Source organism: Podarcis raffonei, chromosome 1, assembly GCF_027172205.1.
Source record: "Podarcis raffonei isolate rPodRaf1 chromosome 1, rPodRaf1.pri, whole genome shotgun sequence".
In the NCBI taxonomy this organism is placed as follows: Eukaryota; Metazoa; Chordata; class Lepidosauria; order Squamata; family Lacertidae; genus Podarcis; species Podarcis raffonei.
The window spans coordinates 99,511,510-99,532,714 of record NC_070602.1 but is presented as its reverse complement, the minus strand read 5'-3'; the positions used below and the strand labels follow the sequence as shown (position 1 = coordinate 99,532,714).

At 38.7% G+C, this 21,205-nt stretch overlaps 1 protein-coding gene across 5 annotated transcripts in view; it reads right to left on the bottom strand.

Moving 5' to 3' along the window:
* Positions 1–21,205, bottom strand: part of KYNU (kynureninase) — an 81,802-nt gene that overhangs the window by 42,820 nt on the left and 17,777 nt on the right. For 3 of the 5 annotated variants that reach the window (XM_053405925.1, XM_053405916.1, XM_053405934.1), the window contains exons 3-7: positions 20,614–20,734; positions 14,730–14,812; positions 8,584–8,645; positions 6,457–6,528; positions 3,573–3,647 (exon numbers count right to left, since the gene is read on the bottom strand). In XM_053405925.1, the coding sequence (XP_053261900.1) occupies positions 3,573–3,647; positions 6,457–6,528; positions 8,584–8,645; positions 14,730–14,812; positions 20,614–20,734 (413 nt within the window). The remainder of the gene's footprint in view (positions 1–3,572; positions 3,648–6,456; positions 6,529–8,583; positions 8,646–14,729; positions 14,813–20,613; positions 20,735–21,205) is intronic. The other 2 variants (XM_053405952.1, XM_053405944.1) reach the window with 2 other exon arrangements.

Below are 21,205 nucleotides of genomic sequence, written 5' to 3'. Positions count from 1 at the left end.
TTCCTTATATGTTTTGCTTGCCTGAACTTCAAGATTCCCTTAACTGGGTTTGTTTTTGTTTTTTAAGATGTAAAAAGATGTAAATTTTGATTCAAAGAGCACACACAGAGGGGGACATGCTGGTGACTACTGTGAGCCTTCCCCAAGAAGCTATGGCCCAGCTTGCTCTCAACAATGCATCATCAATAGAAGATTCAGTTTTCCAATCTAAAATTAAGACACTCGCAATTGAGAATGGAAATTATGGTATCACCATATGGACACATGACAATTGTCCAAGCATGCCACATTTCTATCTCCTGTGAGCCTTAATTTAGTCATATTATTTGCAGGCTTTCACAAAATGTTATAATGTGCACTACTTCATATAGTTTTAAAAATCCACAGAATATGTGTCCATAACCATAGGTGTTTGTCATGGCAATATGTGGAATGTATGGAACTTCAAGATTCAGAGTTAAATATGCCGCTGAATAGCAGCTTCTGAGGAATAACAGCGGGAGAGAGTTAACGCCTTTGAACTGCGCTTGTGGACTCACCAGAGTTACATGGCTGTGGGAAAGAAGATGCTGGTATAGATGGGCCTTTGTTCCGATTCTGAAGAGCTCTTCTTATGTGAACCTGTGTGTATAGCCTAAAGCATGGCCACACACACCCCAGTTGATGGACACTGCCATTCTTAAGGGAAAAGCAGTGTCAATCACCGTGCATCCTGTGGTTCCCTGCCAAATTAGGATTTCAGTGACATCCTAATTTGTCCCAACATGTCACCACTGACATATACACAACAACATAAAGATGTCAAGCTGGTCCAAGACTCAGCAATCTATTTATATGACATTTTCAGTTCTGACATCTGCACAAGACTTAAAAAGCAGCCCTCCGCATCCCTCTTCACACTTTTAAGACAAACTTTGTATCCCACAGAAAGCTATTAAAAATGTTACTGTATTTGTCTTTCAGAAACAATAGCATTCATATAATTTAAAAATGTAAAAACCCTTAAGTCATTAAATATAGAGAAATTTGAACGGGGGTGGGAGGTGGAATCACTTTTTATCCTTTAAAGCCTGTATCCCCCACTCTCTTTCCTTATTTCCTCTTAGCAAGGGATCATGTAAAACACACCATCACCAAGGGATCAATTAAGCAGTGAAAACTCCAAATGAAATTAGACATGCCACTGCAAAGAGCTGAGATAAGATTTGCTGATTTGAAAGTAGCTCCTATTATCTTAACGATCTCTCAACATCTATCAAGGACTTGAGAGTAGCTTCTCACTTCTCTGGAAAAGGACTTTTTTCAGGAATCAAAAGGTCATCAACAGTTCTACTATAAAGTAACAAAAGTTCTTCATGGCATTCTTTTATAACGATCCTAATTACATACTCCTCCAAGCAGAAACGTGTTGCTGTAGTAATAAAGGAAACTGTATGTAGTCTTCATAGGACTTCTATAAAACAGAGAGTATTCTACATACTGAGACTCACATATACTGAAGCTCACAAATATATATACACGGTACTCAGAGGAAATACAGTATGAGGAACATACGAGTATCAGTGTAGGAGTATTCAATGTAAGGAATATCATCTTCCAATTATTCAGTTTAGATTTGTAGAAACATTTTAAAAAATAAAAAACATGATTTATATATATATATTGAAAAATATAAGTCCACTCCATTTTTAATACAGTCCTAAAAACACATACAAAATAATAAAGTGGAAACCTATTTAATTGTGTAAATTCCCTTAATTATGAATAAAATCAGGATATCTAATACTATAACAAAGTAAAAAACAATCCACAATGAAACAATGGTTTTAAAAATGTAAGATTTAAAGCTTAGAGGAGTGGATAAAATCAATTTCATTTAAGCTAATGCTTCTTCGTCTTTTTTAAAAAAAGCTTTTTCATCATAACTGCTCGGGATAAGTGTCTATATACAGTGGTACTTTGGTTTACAAACTTAATCTGTTCCGGAAGTCCGTTCTTAAACCAAAATGTTCTTAAACCAAGGCGTGCTTTCCCATAGCAGCAGGGGACTCAATTTACAAATGGAACACACTCAACAGGAAGCGAAACATGTTCTTATTCCAAGGCAAAGTTCACAAACCAAAACACCTATTTCCGGGTTCTTAATCCAAGTTGTTCATAAACTAAGCTGTTCTTAAACCAAGGTACCACTGCAGTCATCTAAAATCTACTTTCCTGCATTCAGAGAATAAGTCCCCCTGGAGAGGGGAAGTTCTGGTGCAAGGAGAACATTTTTTCACTGTGGCTGTGGTTCTACTCTACTGAGTGCATCTCAGCAACAATTCCCCCCTCAACCTGAAATCACACTATGTTCAGGGTTCAAAGACTAGTTATAGACTGAGGATGATGAACAAAAACTAGGGCAGCAACACAAAGGGAAATTTTCAGGTGCACAAAAGACAAATATCGTCATTTGTACTTTTCTGAATAGAGGGGTATTTGGGCCTTAGGAGAGTGTGTTTCAGCATGAATTGAAAGGTCATATAAGGACTCAGGGCTCTCAGCAGCCAATTGATTTGGGGCACAGTGTTGTCTTGAGTGAAATAATACACAAAGATTTGGCTTTGGTTCAACCAAATGTTGCCAGGCTGATATATACAGTGTTCATATATAGTGTTAGGGCATTCTCTTTTCTATTTCAATGAAATGTCAATGAGACCTGCAAAATAAATTACTTCCAAGTTTGTTAGGTTTTGCCAGCTAAGATATCCAGAAAAAACAAGAGAATTTGAGTCAAGGTAGAGACAAAATGCAGGGAGGCACTGATACTTTCTGGTAACACCTATAAAAAAAACCAGTGACTTTGCCTGGTGTTAAAAAGACATATGGGCTGATTCCATGTGAGCAAAACAACAACAGCAACATATACACCCTTTCCGCAGTTGCTCCTGCCCATGGTTTTATGGTCTGTGAAAATGGGCAGGCTTCTATGGGGGAAAGTGGTCCTTTAAGTATGCAGGTCCAGGGTCAAATTAGTGACAATACAAATTATCTCACATTAGAGACAAAGAAAGAAATATAGGGGCTGAGCAAGGAAATCATAAATACAGGTTCTGATCCAGAAGATATGAATGCACAGCACAATGAAGTTATAACAATTCACTGTCAGTATTTTATACACCTTCACAATCAATGCTGGTAAAATCCCAAATCACTTCTTAAACTCATGAATGTTTAAAAGGATGTGGGAATTTCCTGTGAAGAACCACTGGAGGGCTACACTGAAAACTGAATATATACTTTAGCAAAGTGCTAACAGAGATGTACTATATTAGACAGGGTGCGATGAATAACCCCTATACAGTCAAGTATAGCATCAGCAGGGGTTTCACAATCATCCATCGACGTGGAAGATTTTTAGACAAAAAAGTAGATCTGGGAAGACAAGGAGATTCTAAGAATAATATGCATTTAGTTTTCTTGTCTCAGAAGTTCACAATAGGTTATTTATAATAAGTTGCAAAGAAAATAAAGCATAAACATACCAATATCCATTCTTGATTAGATATCAATATAAAATACCCATTACAAACCTCTTGTGGTTCTATCATAAGCATACTGCTCTCCATATCTAGCCCATGAAACTGGAGTTGAGACTCAACAGCGTACTGTAAATAAAATATTGATTGTTTTAGTGAGCAAATGTAAAGAACAAAAGAAGCATTTCTTTCGCATAGCAACAATCATCAGGATGTTTCATCTAGTCCAACCCCCTGCAATGCAGGAATAAGCAGCTGTCCCATACAGGGTTCAAACCTGCAACTTTGGCATCATTAGCATCATGCTCTAATCAACTGAGTTATCCAAGGGCCAGTATCCAAGGACATAACTCAGTGGTAGAACACATGCTTTGCATCCATAAAAGTTGTAGGTTCAGTGCCTGGCATCTCCAGTTTAAAGGACTAGGTGGCAGATGATATTGAAGACTTCTGCATGAGAGCCTGGAAAGCTGCTGCCAGTCGGAGTAGATAATACTTGATTAAGTGGTATGGTTGACATGTTCTAACAGCAAAAGGCCCTGCTAAGCCCACACAGATCATTGCTATCTTTCTCTTGCTTCAGTGCTTCTAAAGATTATTGGGGGTTGGGTTTTCCCCTAAGCTCTTCGGATACAATGCTATATGCAAACACAGGAATTTCTGTCACTTTTTTCTTGGGACCCACTCCTTATCTGAGTGCAGCTGGATGGTGTGGAACAGGCAAATTAGGAATTCACTCTCAAAACGCTTAGCTTCCATCCAAACCCCTGGCCTGAAACCAGTCCTCTGGAACTGCATCCATGGCTTGATACAAATGAAAGAAATAACTTTCCAACAGCAACCTCTATGGTAGATTATGCATAGTATTATGAAGTAGGCTTGCTAAATGGGTATACTTGGGGAGACCAACAGAAATCATAATAAAAAATATACAGTAGTTATTGCAGGACAAAATGAAATTCAGCACGTATAACCAGCTTGATAGTCAAAAGCAGCAAGTTGTATTAATCTCACAGGTGCACTGCCCCCATTCCCCACACTCAATTTCCTTTAAACTGAGAGTTAGTTGCAGAACTGCGGTATCAGATGGAGGAAAGGCATGCTACTATCTTCCTTTTAAAATCTGGGTAATGTATGCCAGAGCACATAAGAGGAATACTCAGCCTGCAGAGACAATTAGGGAGAAAACAGACTAGGCAGAAGACACATCGGATTTATCACAGCTACAAGGGTTAATGGTAAAAGACTGAAGAGAAAAGACCTTTGAGGGGTCTTTCCCACTCAGCGCACTGGGAGAGAAATGCCAACTACATGGAATACACTCATGCAATCTGCCCTCCCTGGATGTTTGTATTATTTCTATGCAGCCCTCAGCCGCGTGGGACCAAAGCACAAAAACGCAGCTCTTCCTTGGTTTCATATTGTTATAGATCTGGGATAACAGAGTCTGAAGGTGCAAAGGCCCTCACAATTCTAGGAAGTTAGTGAATGTTGGAAATTAATGAATGTCAGAATTTAGCTAATACTTGGGGTATTGAAGGAGACATACAGGCTGCAGAAGTTCTCCTGAACTGGGTGAAATGTGGAAGTTTAGCTTATGCAATCTAGCCTGGCTGGGCTAGTTGAGTGCAAGCCATTATGAAACAGTGGCTGGACATCAACACATCAAAGAAAGATCCTGGGGTCTGTGCAAAAAAAGAGGTTGCCAAGTTTACAGGGAAGGGGTGTGATGCCAATGCAGGGAAAAAACATTTCCCTTTTAAAACAGAAAAGTTTGGAGAAGTGGAGGGGCTGCTTAACAAAGCTTGGGACGTAGAAAGAAGGTTGCCAGAACTTGAGGTAGAACTCCATGCAGGGGCGGAAGGGCAAAACCATACTGGTGGGCTAGCTGAAGGCAGGCAGGGGCAGAGACCCAGAGATGCCTTGGAATCTGTCTATGGCTCAAACAACATCTAACATTAGTTATGCAGTTGTGCCTTTAAATGCAGGGTTTTCTAAAAGTAAATTGTCAGTGCATACATAACTCCCTATCCCAAATTCTTACATGGGTAGGGGACTTGAACTCTTTGTCCTCCATTATCATTCCAATCCAAGTAGGGAACTCCATGTATGCATTCCATAGAGGGGGAAATGTTCCCACTGAAGTGAAGGAGACACCCATTCATGCAAAGTAAATTACAGGTACAGTTTCCAAGCTGAAAAAATGTTGTAATATTCCCAGAACTAAACTACTGCATTGAAGGAAGATGTCTGTATTTCATACAACATATGAGCAACAAAAGAATATTAGCTGGGAAAAGGTGTCATGTCAACTAATTGTCTGGCAGCCCAGAAAGGGTCTGAATTGCACCCTATGTGAGTTGCATTTGTAAGGATTTTTATAGTGCCTCAGTGATCAAATATCCCATCATTTTCTGAGTGTTTACAGAGTTTGATAAAGTAGCAGTGAGTCACAAATCTGAAGATTAATTTGCTGCAATCTGTGATGCATGGGCTATTGTCTCATTTTATAGCACACAAATGATGTTTGAATTAGTAATCTAAAGCACCATGGACAAGCATTTCCCTATCTGTCTAGGGATATAAAACTGTTAATGTTGTGAGCTTTGTATTGATTTGGTTTCATAAAGTAAAACAGAAACAAGAATTAATAAAACATTTACAACCTGTTGTTGATTTAGACCAACAGCTTGTTCAATGTCTTTAAAAGGACTAATAAATCAATATGGCCATTCAATCTTTTCCTTGTGCAAGGTTTTTATTTGAACAAAAAGAATAAAGGCATGATCAGTAAAATATGCCAAGCCCAAGAGTACATGACCAGATTTCCTGTTATTTCTAAAAGAGGATCAGGTAATAAATAATGAGACAGGATTGCTGGTATGCTTTTGAAAGTCACAATGGATAACACAAATATTATGCAATATTAATTCCTTACATGGTCGGAGGGGAAAGCTTTGGCTTCCAGAAGGATTTTATAGCGATCTGAGGTAGGCTTAAAGAATGATAACTGTAAAAAAAGGTAAAATATTTATTAGTCCATAATTATTAACACTTATTCATTTCGTTAGTTTAAGGCGGCCCTACCCCTAAGTTGCAAGTTTTTCAGAAGTAACCAGCCACATCAACATGGTGCAAGATACTGTTATGAAATTTATGGATGCCAATACAAAATAGATATATAACTGTCCAGAGTAGCTGGAGGAACCCAGCCAGCTGGGTGGGGTATTAACAACAACAACAACAACAACAACATATAACCCAGTTCTTTGGAAATTGATGGAGGAACAAGATGAATGGTTCCTGCATGCCGTCATGGTGGCTAAATTCTCCAGTCTTCCTTCTCCCCACAGCTGCTTGCGTTGCTGAAATGTGTCTGCACTACCTAAGTAAATAGAAAGCATGAAAAGAACCAGAGGCTGGCAGGGAAGGAAGTTTGCTGGGTAGGGTGGGAATTTGTTTCTGACTTGGATTTTGATCAAAGCAGGAGAACAATTTGGGGCTCCTAATACTTCCTGAAACTTGTATCCTAACTCCAAAAATACAAGTTTCATGGGCATCTATCTCTATTTGCAATAGAAAGACTGCTCAGAACTTGGGAAATAAAGATTTCAATCTCAACAATTCTCTATTTCTAGTCCTCACTCAGTGACAGTGATATGTTGGTGGTGCGTGCAGTATACTAGCATGGGTAGTGCAACATGGGACCTGCAAATTTTTATTTCTATGAAAGAGGAACTGCAATCTCACATGAATTTATGGCTCTCATGATACACTGCTCACAAGTATGCTACTCAAATAAACAACTCTTTAGTTTAAGCTGGTAACCAAGTATATTGTTAGAACTGACTGCAAGAACCACACAGTAATAAGTCTGACATACTCAGGGTACACACACCAGGGCTTATCCCTCCCTATCTCCCTGACCCCACCTTGATTGTCATGCATCTAATATATTTAGTCTGCCTCTGCCAATGACCTCTGAAAATTTACTTCTACACTCTTTTGGCAAATAAGTGGTTCGGAACTACAACAGTTTCTGATAAATGTCCGGAAAGCAGTCAAAATATCATTTTAGAGATGAATGTGGAAGCCTAAGAAGAAAGTAACAGGAGTGAGCATCTGATAGTGCTTTGAAAAGGGTGAGGTGGGTGGGTAGAACTCTGAGAGGAAATTCATAGGGCAGGGCGGTTGGGAATGAACTAACCTTATTGTGTAAACAAGGTAGCCAATGAAAAGTTTCATGAAAGCCCTGCAGATGCTCACAGCAGCAAAGGGCTCTTTGCAGTTAGGCTTCCAACCTGAGATGTCTTCCTAGCATGACCTTGTTCCAATTCAAACTGTTCAATGAATATGTTTATTAATGAAAAACTAGGGCTTTGACATTAGGGATAATTGTGGTAAGCTGTAAATTGTAAACGAAGTATTGCACACACATAATTAGAAGACCACTTATGTTTCCTTATAAGGATTTTATGGCCTCACGGGTTTAGAACCATATAATCACAGAATCAAAGAATTATAGAGTTGGAAGGGACCCCGATGCAATGCAGGAATCTCAACTAGATCATACATGACAGAAAGCCACCCAAACTCTGTTTAGGGCTATAAAAAGAAGTAACCCTGACACAACACCTAAATTAGAATGCATTTTATTATAACTTACAGAATGCATTGTTTTGAAATATGGTGCAGGAAACTAGGTTAGAAGACTTTAAAAGGGCATTCACTGATCCATCGAAGTCGGACCCATGATTTTAAGTAGGCAAGCTTTTTCTAATTTTATGGTTAATTTTAACTGATTTATTATTTTATTTTATGCTTTATCCCTTTGTTATCCTTCTAGTATTCCTAGTAGACATTGCTTAGAAACTGTGGTATTTATATAAATTATTAAAATAAAAAGACAACTAAAATAGAATCTTCATGTTCACAGACAGTGTAGTTTTCAATATCAGATGCTCATGGACAAATAATACCTTCATACACAGACGGAGGAATCAAGCTCTCTTTTAAACAGAATTCTGAACTAGATATATCTAGCAAAGAAATTCTTATGACTTACCATTAGGAGATGCAGATTAACTGTCAAGCCGTTCATTAATGCTACCTCTTCTTTATGAGCCCCTGAAAAGCAATAAGGCAGATGTTTCCTTATTTCTTTTGTCCTGTGCAAGGTCTGTGCCAGTGCTGTGCAAAACCTCATGACATTGGCTTGCAGTCAATGTCTCCCTAATGACTGAGAAGTAAATACATGTTTGATGTGTCACCACGGAGAAATTTAAGTAAAAAAAGTTCCCCTGTTGACATAGTACACCATTCTAACAGGGAAATATTTATTTTTACCATTCTGTTGTGGCAAATAAAGCAGATAATGAAGCAGTAACACTTCCTTCCTTGAAATCTACCTGTTGATTTGTTGCTATCATTAACAACTTGGTCAAATTCAGCACTAGTGTGCCTTTGCCCATTAAATATATCTCCAATATAAAGGCCTAAATTGTCTTAGGGGCAATCATCTATTTTTAAAGTGGCCATTGTAATGCCAAGCTAAAATGTGCCCTTAATAAAAACAAAGAGTCTTGCCTAACAATTATTCAGACCTTCATTACAGTAGACATAACGGTGGTCTGTACGACAACTGGTGCAAAGAAGGGAACATGGTTAAACTATTGCATTTTGGTCATGGATTCTGAGCTTTATGGCAATTAATAAAATAAATGAAATTTAATGGAAATCAGAAGCACAACAAATGGATTTTTCCAATACACCAGAAACAATAATGTGCTCTCTGACTCCTGTTAGTCAATATGGTGAGAGAAAAGGATGAATAAATTCAGATTACGAATGGAAGAACACAAAGAAAAAAAACCATCCCCAGGGTTTAGATGAAAATAACATGAACCAGAAAAATATGCAAGCATTACAAGAAGCTTTTAACTCTGATGTGGTTTGTTAAGTCATAAAGAGGAAGGCGTTATTGGCTGGATTGTTTTTTATCATCTTTTTTCTCTATCAATGGTTCTTAGTTGCTCATTTTTCTAGCAGTTGCAAGGGAGATAACCAGGAGAACAATCGCAAAGGAGAAAAATGGATGGAGATTGACAACAACAAAACCAGGACAACAGGTTCTCAGGTTCTCCTTCTCTGCATGTTTCCCTGGGATTTGCTTCAGCTTTCTCTGCTGAGGAGGAGGATTGAGTTCTACAATTTCTAAACAGGGACAGCCATGTTGCTTGCATGTGGTGAGCATAATATGTAGCTCCATTTTCTTAAATTGGCCCAATCAAATTTACACAAATGTATGGTACATTGTCCAGAGTTTTACTCTTAAAGAAAAAGAAAAATTCCCCGGCATAAAAAAACCAATAGTAGTCCACATTGCTGCACTACATCTCTCTTCTGGATTTTGCATGTATCAGACATGCAGTATGTGAATATATTGAATTGTATGCAGAACAACAGCACATATGCTGCCTGAGTGAGAAACATTTACTGCTAAATGCCATTATTTTTATTGTAGATTTTGGTAATGTGTGCAGACACACAGAGATAACTGCTATCTGCATTCTCTGCTGCCTTTTCTATTCCAAGAGAGATCCTGCAAGTCTATACAATTCTGCCCAGGGGGGCCCCGTTCTGTTTTGCTGTGCACACCCCACTTCTGTCCCTCCCACGCCTCTGCTACCTGCATTGCATGGCAAGAGCTTGCTGAAGTCTCGTGAGATCTCATGCACTCTGTGAGATCTCGCAGGATTTTGGTGAGATCTCACCAATAAAAGGTGCAGTTTTTCCGCTACTGGCAAAGACAGCAGGATGGGTGGCAGACGCAAGGCAGGCATTGTGTTTAGGGCTTCTTCCACTCGAGGCGGGAGCTTCAACTTGGCTCATCAGTGGGCTGAGCCAGATTCTGCCTATGAAAGTAATGGTCCTAGATGTACACTTGCTGTCATCTGTCTGTCTCAAGAGACAATGGAATGTGCCTCCAGGGGTGAAGTCAAACCGCTGGAGAATCACAGTGCCTGCTGTGGCTGCAAAGACCATTGATTCATAACTGCTGCCTGCTGTGTTGTTTTTGTTGCATTAGCAACACCAAAAAGACCTCTCTGGGGAGCAAGCCAGGGTAATATGTATGGGGGTCCTGGGCTGCGCAGACAACAAGACCCTCCTCTCGGCCTTGCTGATGTGACCCCAAAGGAAAGCAGAGCAATCCTTTTGGCACCATCATGGCTGGAGGAGTTGCCAGAAGGAAGCGTACAAGATGCCATCTACCCCTCTTAGGGACTCCACTCTATGGATAGGGTACTGAAACATAAGCCCCAAATCCTGGTGCTTTTACAACCTGACTGATCCACTTCCAAAATATTTCCAGAGTATAAATATAACTACTGCTAGTTCACTTGCTGTTCAAAGCACAGACCAAAAATAAACGGTTAATCTGAAGTTCACCTTTAGATGCATGCCAATATCCTATATTGAATATGACACCACATTTGTCATGTAAGTCTTAGACTCTTGTAAATGATATATTTATTAAAAGCTTTTCTTTATTGGATTTTGGTGCCCACAAAACAAGCCTTATCTGTGCCCTAGGAAAATCGTTATCCTTCATAGCCTGCACTGCATTTCGGAAATGATGCTTCTGTGATCCAATTAATCTATTACAATATTCAAAGACAAGTATCCAGTAGACAAAATGAAGTTTGCTCTCTCCAACTCATTACTCAGCACCACATATCCTGGACAGCATAAACCCCCATATGTCCTTCCTGATAAATCTTTTCTGTAATGGAAAAAAGCATGACTTGTGATGCGCCAACCACTATTTCCACTGTAACTTTGGAAAGTACAGCAGTTGCATTAGTCCAACATGAACCAAGCCCTTGCCTGAAATTTGTGTGTAAAATAAAGGGAGAAATGAATGGATGAACTGGAAAAAAGAAAGAAGACAAGACTTCACAAAAAGAAAAGACAAGCCAGTTTGGGTATTTCAAATAATCCTTATAATTCAAAGTTACTGCAAAACAGCTCAGTATACATTCTCTCCCAGCACAAGCATAAAAAGGAGCAATGCAGTTAATCTTATTCCATCAGAAGGTGATACTGCCAAGGTTGCAATATATTAATAACATGCTGTGGAAAAAAAGAACACATTTTTATTTTTCTGTTCTTTTGCTTAATATGGGAATGAATGGAAGAAGGGGTGGAGAAAGTTTGGGTCTCTGGTGACCTTGACTCTGCATTTCACAACATATTTACTATTGGAGTCTTCATTTAACAAGAAAAAGGTATGCTCATTTAATAAGCAAGGTGTTATAGAGACATAAACCTTTAAATGGCCCAAAGGAAAAACCATTTACTGCCTTTATTGTATTCCTGAATAAATCCCACAAGACAACACTCACTTTTTGTTCTACAGATAGAACAAGCTCCAGCGGTTCTTCCTCCTCCATAAAATGCTAAGCATAAAAAAACTAACTTAAAAATTCAGTTTATTTTCTCTTGTCAAGCCTACCACAGGAACACAAATCCCTTCTTTTCCTCCATGTAACTGCATCCATTGTTACTGGAAAGAATGCATATCCATCTTAAATACGGTGCTGGATGGACAATATTTTAATAGTGGTTTATTTTGTATTTTCTCCTTTTTGCATTTTTTCTTTTTACCTAAAGGCAAATGATGTAGTCATTAACCAGTTGAGATTGTCAACATAACGGGACCATAATTTGGAATTCTTGAAAAGTTAATTTGTTTTCCTTTCTCATTATTGGAGAGGGGGGCAACTCACTAACATGTGGCAAAATCAATAAAGTGAAATTTACCCACAATAAAATAATGCTAAGACTTGGAAGCTGAATGCCAAGCCACACTTTGAAATTCAGTTGTACAGCCACTGAGGGGTGTGGTGGGATTATCTGTGCAAGCGAGGAGGGAGAGATCATGATAGCACTAACATGATAGCAAACTTAATAGCCCCTGGTGTGCAACAGAGCTATGAAATACTGCCCAAAGCAAAACAAAACAGGTTAAGGATGTGAAGATCTTTATTCATAGTTTCTTTTATAGAGAGCTTAAAACATGGTTCCCCAACAAAGAGAATACAAATAGGCTTCTGCATACAGATCTACTGTTTTGGGTATGGAAAACTTAGCTGGTGGAAAATGGGCAGAAGGGCCTCACTGAGCAGACATAAGCTGTGTGACAGCAAATAGAGTATGTTCCTATTAGTTCTAAAACTCCACTTGTATTTAAAGGCAAAATAACTTCCAAACTTTAAAAAAAGTGTCTGAATGCTAAAGGCATAGTTGAAAGAGCAAAGCTTTAAAAGTCTTTTTTTAAAAAAACTCTTGTTTTCCTTGAGAAAATGTTGTTATATTTGACTGCATATGTGGGTCCCAGATCTAAAAATAACAAGATTCTTTTTTTTCTGACCAAGGTGAACAAGAAAGTGTAAAACAGATTTATTGGCTGTCTAGCAGATTTTACATTACATTTTCTCATGTTACATTCACAGCCAGTAATTGCTTTGTTTGTTGCTATGTCGTTCTGTGGCTCTAGCTTCCCTTCCTCTTGGTTTGCATTGCTATTTTCTGGACCCCATTTGTTTTTAAAAAGGACACTGTGGACCGTGGCCTTACTGAAGATTTTGCTAAAGACAGAATGGCAACCCTGCAGCAGAGAATTAATTGTGTGTGGCATGGATTGCCACAGACATTAGGTAAGCTCTGACTCTCTAGCTGAAGCAAGAAGTCCAAACGGAGGCAGAAAAACCAGATTTTGCAGCCAGCCACTGAATTCTATATCCACCCCCTCCAGTGTATTCACCTTCACATCTTACAGCAGCCCCGCAACAGAAGCACAAGAGAAGGACAGCCAAGGCCACACACAAGATATGAGACCAGAGGCAGCACTGCAGTGCCTCTCTGGAAATACTCACAGATGTGATGAAGAACTTCAATTAGAATAATGAACAAGCAGTCTTGTGATAACTTAAAGGCTCCCAATTTTATTATGTTTTATGCTTTCATGGACCACAATCCACTTCATCAAATGCATAAAGTTACATGAAGGAAGGTAAACTTTCCAAGACATGGATGTTTTAATAGAAGTTCCTGCATTCGACTAGATGCCATTCAGGGTCCCTTCCAACTCTTTGATTCTATTAATTGTTATATAGTATTTCATTAATAGAGAGGCCCACACAAGCATATGTGCTGTTGGGGGTGTAACTAATAGAGATATTAGATAAGGAAGGACTACTTAACATGGGGCCCTCCAGATGTTTTTGGACATCTCCCAATATCCTTCACCACTGGCTATTCTGCTTAAGGCTGATGGGAGCAGGACTCCCAACAACATTTGAAGGGTACTCTGGCTACCCGCAATAGTGTCTATTTCTGTATAATCAATTTTTGCACAGTAAATATACACCTCAGATTTGATCTGTATGCTGGCATGTTTCCTTCAAGGTAGTACTGTTATTGAGAGGATAATTTATTTTCATATCACTCACAGTAAAATAATTATGTCTGAGAATAAGCAATGCCAACCCTTACCCTGGGTATTGCATCCATTGCTTTTGTGACCGCTTTGGGGGAAATGGTTGTTCAAGTGTTACAGTCATCTAGTGACTGCTGCTTGAGGCATAATTGCAGAGGAGTGGCACCACTATTCACACCTCCACTGTTTACTTCATTTCTATCCCAAGTCCTCTCCCTTCCCTGAAGATTCTTTAGACAATTTGACAGGTAGTATCAACTCTAATTTTCATCATTTTCTGCACTATTAATTCTTTTTCAAAAAAAATTGACTTCCTTGACAGCAATTAAGACATTATCATGTAACAAGCAGCTATTGCTTTGTAAACAAAAGAAATGATCACTGATTCATGGTGACATTTGTAGGAGTGCCAAGTTTTCTTTGGTTTCATGCATTAGACCAAATAGTTTATTTCGATCCCAGAACCACATACTGCAATTAGTTTCAAGATATACATTTGCTCATATATTACTGTCTGCATTAAATCTTCTCAGTACAAAGTTTTAAAATGCAGTTACTTCACATACTTACTGAGAAGCACTCAGAGCAGAACAAAAAAAAAACCAATGGTATTTTTTTGGAAGAAAAGTTCCATTGTCTGATATCTTTTCTAGTGCTACATAAACAGTGGGGGGAAAATGAAATATTTTCCAAAAAATATATTTTCTTACCCACAATATCAGCCACAAGCTCCACAATGCACTCATCCCCTAAAGCCCAAGGTCGTTTCCCTGTGAAATGACCGTGAACACCCCTGAAAGAGAGAACAAATGAAAATTCATATATGTGCCTTTGGTATAGTCCTAACATCAAGAATGCAACACTCATTGGGGAGCTGGAAGAGAAAATAAATAATTTTATTGCACCACATCCATCTGTAGCAAACAAGCAGTCTACTGTAGTTTTGTATTGCACACAGACAAAGCGTGTTCTCCATCACGGAGAGCACGTGTTGCGGTTGGGGATTCCAAGACACCTTGCTGTTTCTGGGCAGATGGTTTGGCCAACTCGTAAGCAGGGGCGGGCTGTTACTGGGGAAAATTAGATGTTGCCATTTAGTGATTGACAGCCCTATTTGTTAAATACAAGGCATGCAGCAACGGACGTCCTCTTTCGCTGCGTGCTTCGGATCACCCACCCTCCCTTCCCTAATGTTAGGCTGTTTGCTTGACCTTGCTATTGCCTGTCATGGGGTCGTCTGCTTTGGGGCAGGGGCCCGGTAGGAATTTTGCCATGTGGCTGATTAGTGTGTGCCACTTGGTTTTCGCCTACCGCGTAGCAAATCGTCACAACTTGTAAGGTTTGCGGTTAGGCATTGGTCTGGAATTGGTTGCTGGAGGGGTATGGATTCGGCTGTGCCTGCCCCCCAAAATGCTGCTGGTGGTGGAGGGGTATGGATTCGGCTGTGCCTGCCCCTCCAAAATGCTGCTGCTGCTGCTGCTGAAGGGTTTTACCATTAAAGGAACCCAGGGGCTCCCCCATGCTTTTGTCCGAAACCCCCTGGCAAGGGGCTAGGGCCACGCAAGCCCCTGGGAGCATGCTGGGGGGAGGTGAGGCATGGTTCCCAATCCCATCTCTCTCCCCAGGTGACTTACCCTTCCTGACTTCGCGGGGGGTGCAAATGTCAGAGCTGTCCCTGTGCGGGGGCAGTTAGTGCTACCAATGCCTAAGCAACCACTCACATTGCTGTATTTGAATAAAGCTGTAGCCAAAATTATGCCAAAAAATTTAAACAAAAAATAAGTGTCAATTGTATTTTCCTTTGGGGTGTATTGGGGACCTCGACACGCAAAAAAAAGTCAACAGACACGGGACAGATTCTAATGAGCCATCTTCATGCTTTGTTATAAGAGAAAAAAAAAATAGCAACAGCCCTCAGCGAACAGCTAGGGAATAGAACTGTGAATGGTTGAAAGTCACAGTAAACCAAGTTCAGAGTAAACTACGGTAAGCCAGGAAGCTTAGGTTATCATTATGTGTGAATGCATCCAAAGTGAACCTGCAGACAGGGGCCTACAATGCAAAACAGTCCTGTCTCTTCTATGTCAGGTAACTTGCTTGTCCACGAAGCAAGATGAAATGGTGATAGCGTACAAGAGTGCAATGGGTCTGGCAGAAATGGGCGACGGGCTAATTTCTCAGTTCAGAGGCAAAACCTGGCTAAATAATGTACTAGAAAATTAATGGTGTGTCCTCTTTTTATATTACACATCTTTGTCCTCAGTTACTTAGTAGGATTTAGAAAAGTGCCCGCAAATGAATCCTCTCATTTGCTCTGTCATTTTACAAGATTCACTGTTAAACTTCCTCGTTCTCTGCCAATTCCCCAACAGAAAGGATCTCACATTTTAAATATTTTATGTAACATTCCTATGAGCTATTACAGATTTTTCAATGTGATTATTATTACAATGGGAAAAGATCTGTGTACAATAAATCCAAACCCAAGAAACTAAATTAAACATAAAGAAAAGACAGTAAGAAACAGGTTCACTTGAGTCACTTGAATGAAAAGTTTCAATTATCACATAGGCAGAAGTATTTCTTTAGTGACTCATAGATTAATATTTAATCTAGACTAAACAGATTTCAGTGGCGCATTTTCCTACCTTCTTTTTTTACATAAGATGATAGGTCATAGTTTTCCTATGTACTCAATTCTGAAGTACTGGGTATACTATATAGATTGAAAGTTCTGAAAACAGCTGTGAAATTTTACAATATATAGCACCCTAAAACACACCTATATCAATTAGTTTTACCGTATATCAGACTCAGCACTCACTTATTCCCGACTCCCAACCTGAAAGGCATATGGTCAATATGATATGTTAACTAATTTCATGAAGCAAAAGGATAGATGACCTAGGACTGGTTTTCACGTTACATGAAACCATAATTAATATAAACAAGCAATTTGCTGATATATAGTGCACCAAAATTCCAACCTTGTCCCCATTCCTGGCTGTGCCACAAGCAACATGCTACATGTCTTGGTGTGTCATTTGTACTTGGGTTTGTGGTTTGTTTCTCTTCAAAGCATAAATAGTAGCCAAGGTCTGATCTTGGCAACGGAAGACCAGTTTAAACATAATTTGGGGATAGTGTTGGTGATGAAAAGCTATGTGTTTTATAAGATACAGGGTAAAACAATGATGTTGTACCCCTTTCTAACAGAATACTTTCAAACACTGTCACATCAGGCTCCTCATTAACAAATTGAAATCACTGTAAGATAGATGTTATAGTAAAACATTATAGTCACTGCATTTCTTAAAAGTAACAAAAATTTGCCTAACATTCATTTGCCTCTATTGCTTTCTTGCAGTCTTCTCTGCCTCAGCACAGCAAAATCCTAATTTGCCAGTTTCAGTAGCTCTATAAACTACTAAGTAGCCATGAAATAGCAACCTTCAGCCACGACAGACTGGCACTGCCTTCAGATAGGACCAAAAGGTTCCCAATTCATTTTTCAGAAGTCTTTAGCCTTCTGAAAGGCTTGCATTTGTACTGGATTTTGGGCACTGACTTTTCTAAATATAAGCTGCTCTTCCCTTACTGTTCTATTTTGGTCTGGCCTTATTCTGACATTTTCTTTTCTTTCGTTTCTCTGAAATAACAGACTGCTATCTACTTCTAATATTTTCTCAATACGTTGCTTTGGCCTGAGTTTATATTTTTGAAACTGTCTTATCTACACAATCTAAACTAATGTTTATCTACAATTGGTCCCATCCACACTATATATTTAAAACACATTTAAAGCAATGGCTTTCCCCATAAATCCTGGGAAATGTGAAGGTTCTTGGGAATTGTAGCTCTGTGATGGAACAACTCTGTTCTTTGGGGGAAGTCATGTGCTTTAAATGTATGGTGTGGGTGTGTCCGGAGTGTGCATGTATGAGCACACAATCATACTTAATATCAGTCTTTCTATCTCCAAAGTTCAGAGGTGAATGTTGATACTTTTGTACACAAAACAGCACCATGAACATATTAGCAGGCATATATTACCAAGCTTCAAGTAACTCCAAAGTTTGCAGACATACCAAAAAACTACTAAGGGAGAAGAACACTACCCCACCCCACCCCCACCAAAAACCAGCCAAATGAGGAATGAGCATGCTCAGAAAGCTGACTGATTGGCATGGGGCAGTAAATAATAGATTGGAGTACCATGGAAAAGGACAAGGCTGGCTAGCTGACTGGAACATTGAAAAGGAGCACTGCTTGTCCACACTGTTGTAACTGTAGTTTTCTAGACCAAACACAATGATCATCTCTTTTATTTATAACTATTGGCATTCATTCTGTATATAAAAATAAGAGTGAAGATAGACCCAAGCAAGGGAGGCTGCAATCTTATGCACAGTTTACCCGGCAGTAAGCCCCGCTGAATAGTAAACATGTTGTAGGTGTGATGGGTTTGTTTCGTTACAGGAGTGTCAAAGATAAGGCAGAAACTGTATTCCTTGTTTCATGAAAGGTAATGGACCACAGATACATATAAGATATACAGAATCATATTTACTTCTTTTCACAAACTGAGAAAGAAGGGAATTGATTCTGCTCCCTGAAAATAAATGCCTTGGACTGCAGTGAATTTTGTTCAAACTATTATCACCACACTTAAGTACATCGGTCTTGAGTATAAAATTCTTTCATTGTACCCAAGGCAAACAGATGCATGGAAAATGAACAAATGCAAAGTTAATGTGTGAGAAATGAAATATTACCTCTCTTGGTCCCTTTAAATGGAGAAGAGAGCTATTTAACTTTAACTTCTTGAATGAAGTCAGCCATTTCCCTGAGCTACTGCAATAATCACAGAAAAATTGACAGGATTGCATTTTCTTAAAATGGCTGGCAAAACTGCAGAGCTGTGCTAAATGAACAGAGAGAAGTGCTAACTGAAGTTCATATGCTCCTATTCCCTCCTTCCTTCCCTCACAGCTATCTAAAAAAGCAACTGCCTTTTTATTATTAATTGCAACTCTCCTGTTTTAACAAGAGAATAGGTAAGGACAACTCTTTCCCTCTTATAACACAGTCATAGGCATGTCTACTCAGAAGTCCAATTGTGTTCAATTGTGCTTATTCCCCGGTAGGAAGATGTAGGATTGAACTGCTAGTAGGTGATATCTAAGTCATGGTCAGAACAGACCCACTGAAATCAGTGGGCATTATCACACAGCAAAGTCAGATTGTGTCAAATCAGTCTTAAATCTAATATGATGGAGCAAAAGATGAGCTTGAACCAATAGAAAAACTTTAAGGACATGAGGAAAAGTATTTCAAGAGTAGATAAAATACACCATTTTCTTGAATGATAAAAACATTTCCTGGATATAAGCTTTCTTCACAACTTAGACGGGAGCACTGATTTCTTCAGGCTGCTATGAACCTCAGCCCAGCACAACCTTAACTCTCTGGGCTTGATTCTCCCTTCCTGAACTTTAATTATGGCCACCAATCCATGCTTACTCACACCATCCTTCCATCTTCCACCACCTTCCTAGGGCCATTTCTCCCGGGAGGAGTGTGAATATGGGCAACTGAAATAAACCACTTGAAGAATTTACCATGGACACAAAAATGCTGGTGGGACTAGTAAATGGGGTTCAGTGGCTGATTTTAGTAATAATGAGGGGCCAAGGAAAAAAGAAAGAAATAGTTGCAAGCACAGCAATATTGCATGCCTGGAGTTCCACAATTTCAGATTTTGAAACTGAACCAAATTCTGAGTTTATGATAGACCTTCTTACAACTCTGTTTTATTTTTTGAAATACAAATTTCAGATTTCAGAATGTGAATTTTACAAGCATCTCAAAAGTTTGAGGCTACAAAGCAATATTCTTTATTCTAGTGTCTCAGATTTAGGACTGACCAAGCAAAGGGTCAATCTGAATACTGCTGAAATAGGCACCAGGTTACCTATCAAAGGACATCTAAAGATTTGTGGGAACTACAATTCACCCACCAGAGCTAGAGTTCCCAGCACACTCAACAAACTACAGTTCCCATGATTATTTGGGATATACACATTATCTAGATATAGATATAGATATAGATGATATAGATATAGATATAGATATAGATATAGATGATATAGATATAGATATAGATAGATATAGATATGGTGTATGTAGCCTGAAATGCACAGATCAGGACAGCAATTATGAGATAGATACAAGGATTGCATGAGATAATCACATAGACTAGTATCAACAACTACACACATACAGACAATAGGTAAGACTTGAACTAGGACAGTTAAAAAACCATTAGGCAAATAGCTGTAAGCTGAGGAGGATCCTTCCAATGTGAGCTGGTTAAAGGTTACTGCAGCCATTTCTTGTTTTCCTAATTTATGGAGCATATCTTACAGAAAGGACAGTATATTATTGGGAAAGCACTGAATATTCATTGTATTTCCATGAGAAAGGGATTTTAACAGAGTATCACCATATTCAGGCCCATTTTCAAAATAAAATACTTTTTCTTTACCCTCAAAAAAGCACAGTTAGTGATTTATGTCACTAGGAACTACTCACAGTTTAGCCCACTTGTCAAGTTCTTCATCCAAGTAAGTCTTAACTTTCTTTGGCTGAAGACCAAGAGAGTTCCCAGCAAAGTAGACACAGGTCTCATTCTTATGCACTAAGGCTAGATTGGCTGAAGGAGGAAAATCCAAGAAAGCCATTAAAAATGCTGCCACCATTACCTTTCTTTACACAAAAGATTCCCCATGAAAAACGTCATATCCATTCACTAATGATGAACCCAATATACAACTATATTCCTGAGATAGCCCTCCAATTAACAAACAGATAAAATTCATTTCATTAAAAAAACACTTATTCATTATGTGATAGATTCTATGAAAACTATGCCAAAAATACTGACATAAAATTCACCATAGTACAGACAAGTGTAGAAAAATATACCAGCTGTGTTAAAAGTATAGTAGAAGCAAGCTATTCCCTTTCTCTCAGTAACAAAAGGCAAAACATCTGAGAAAGGAACTTCTTGGTTTTTCCATTACTATTATTTTCTAAAGAGAAACCAGAGTATATTAATTAATACTGATATACAAGTACTTGTACTTAATACTGATATAATAATAATAATAATAATAATAATAAT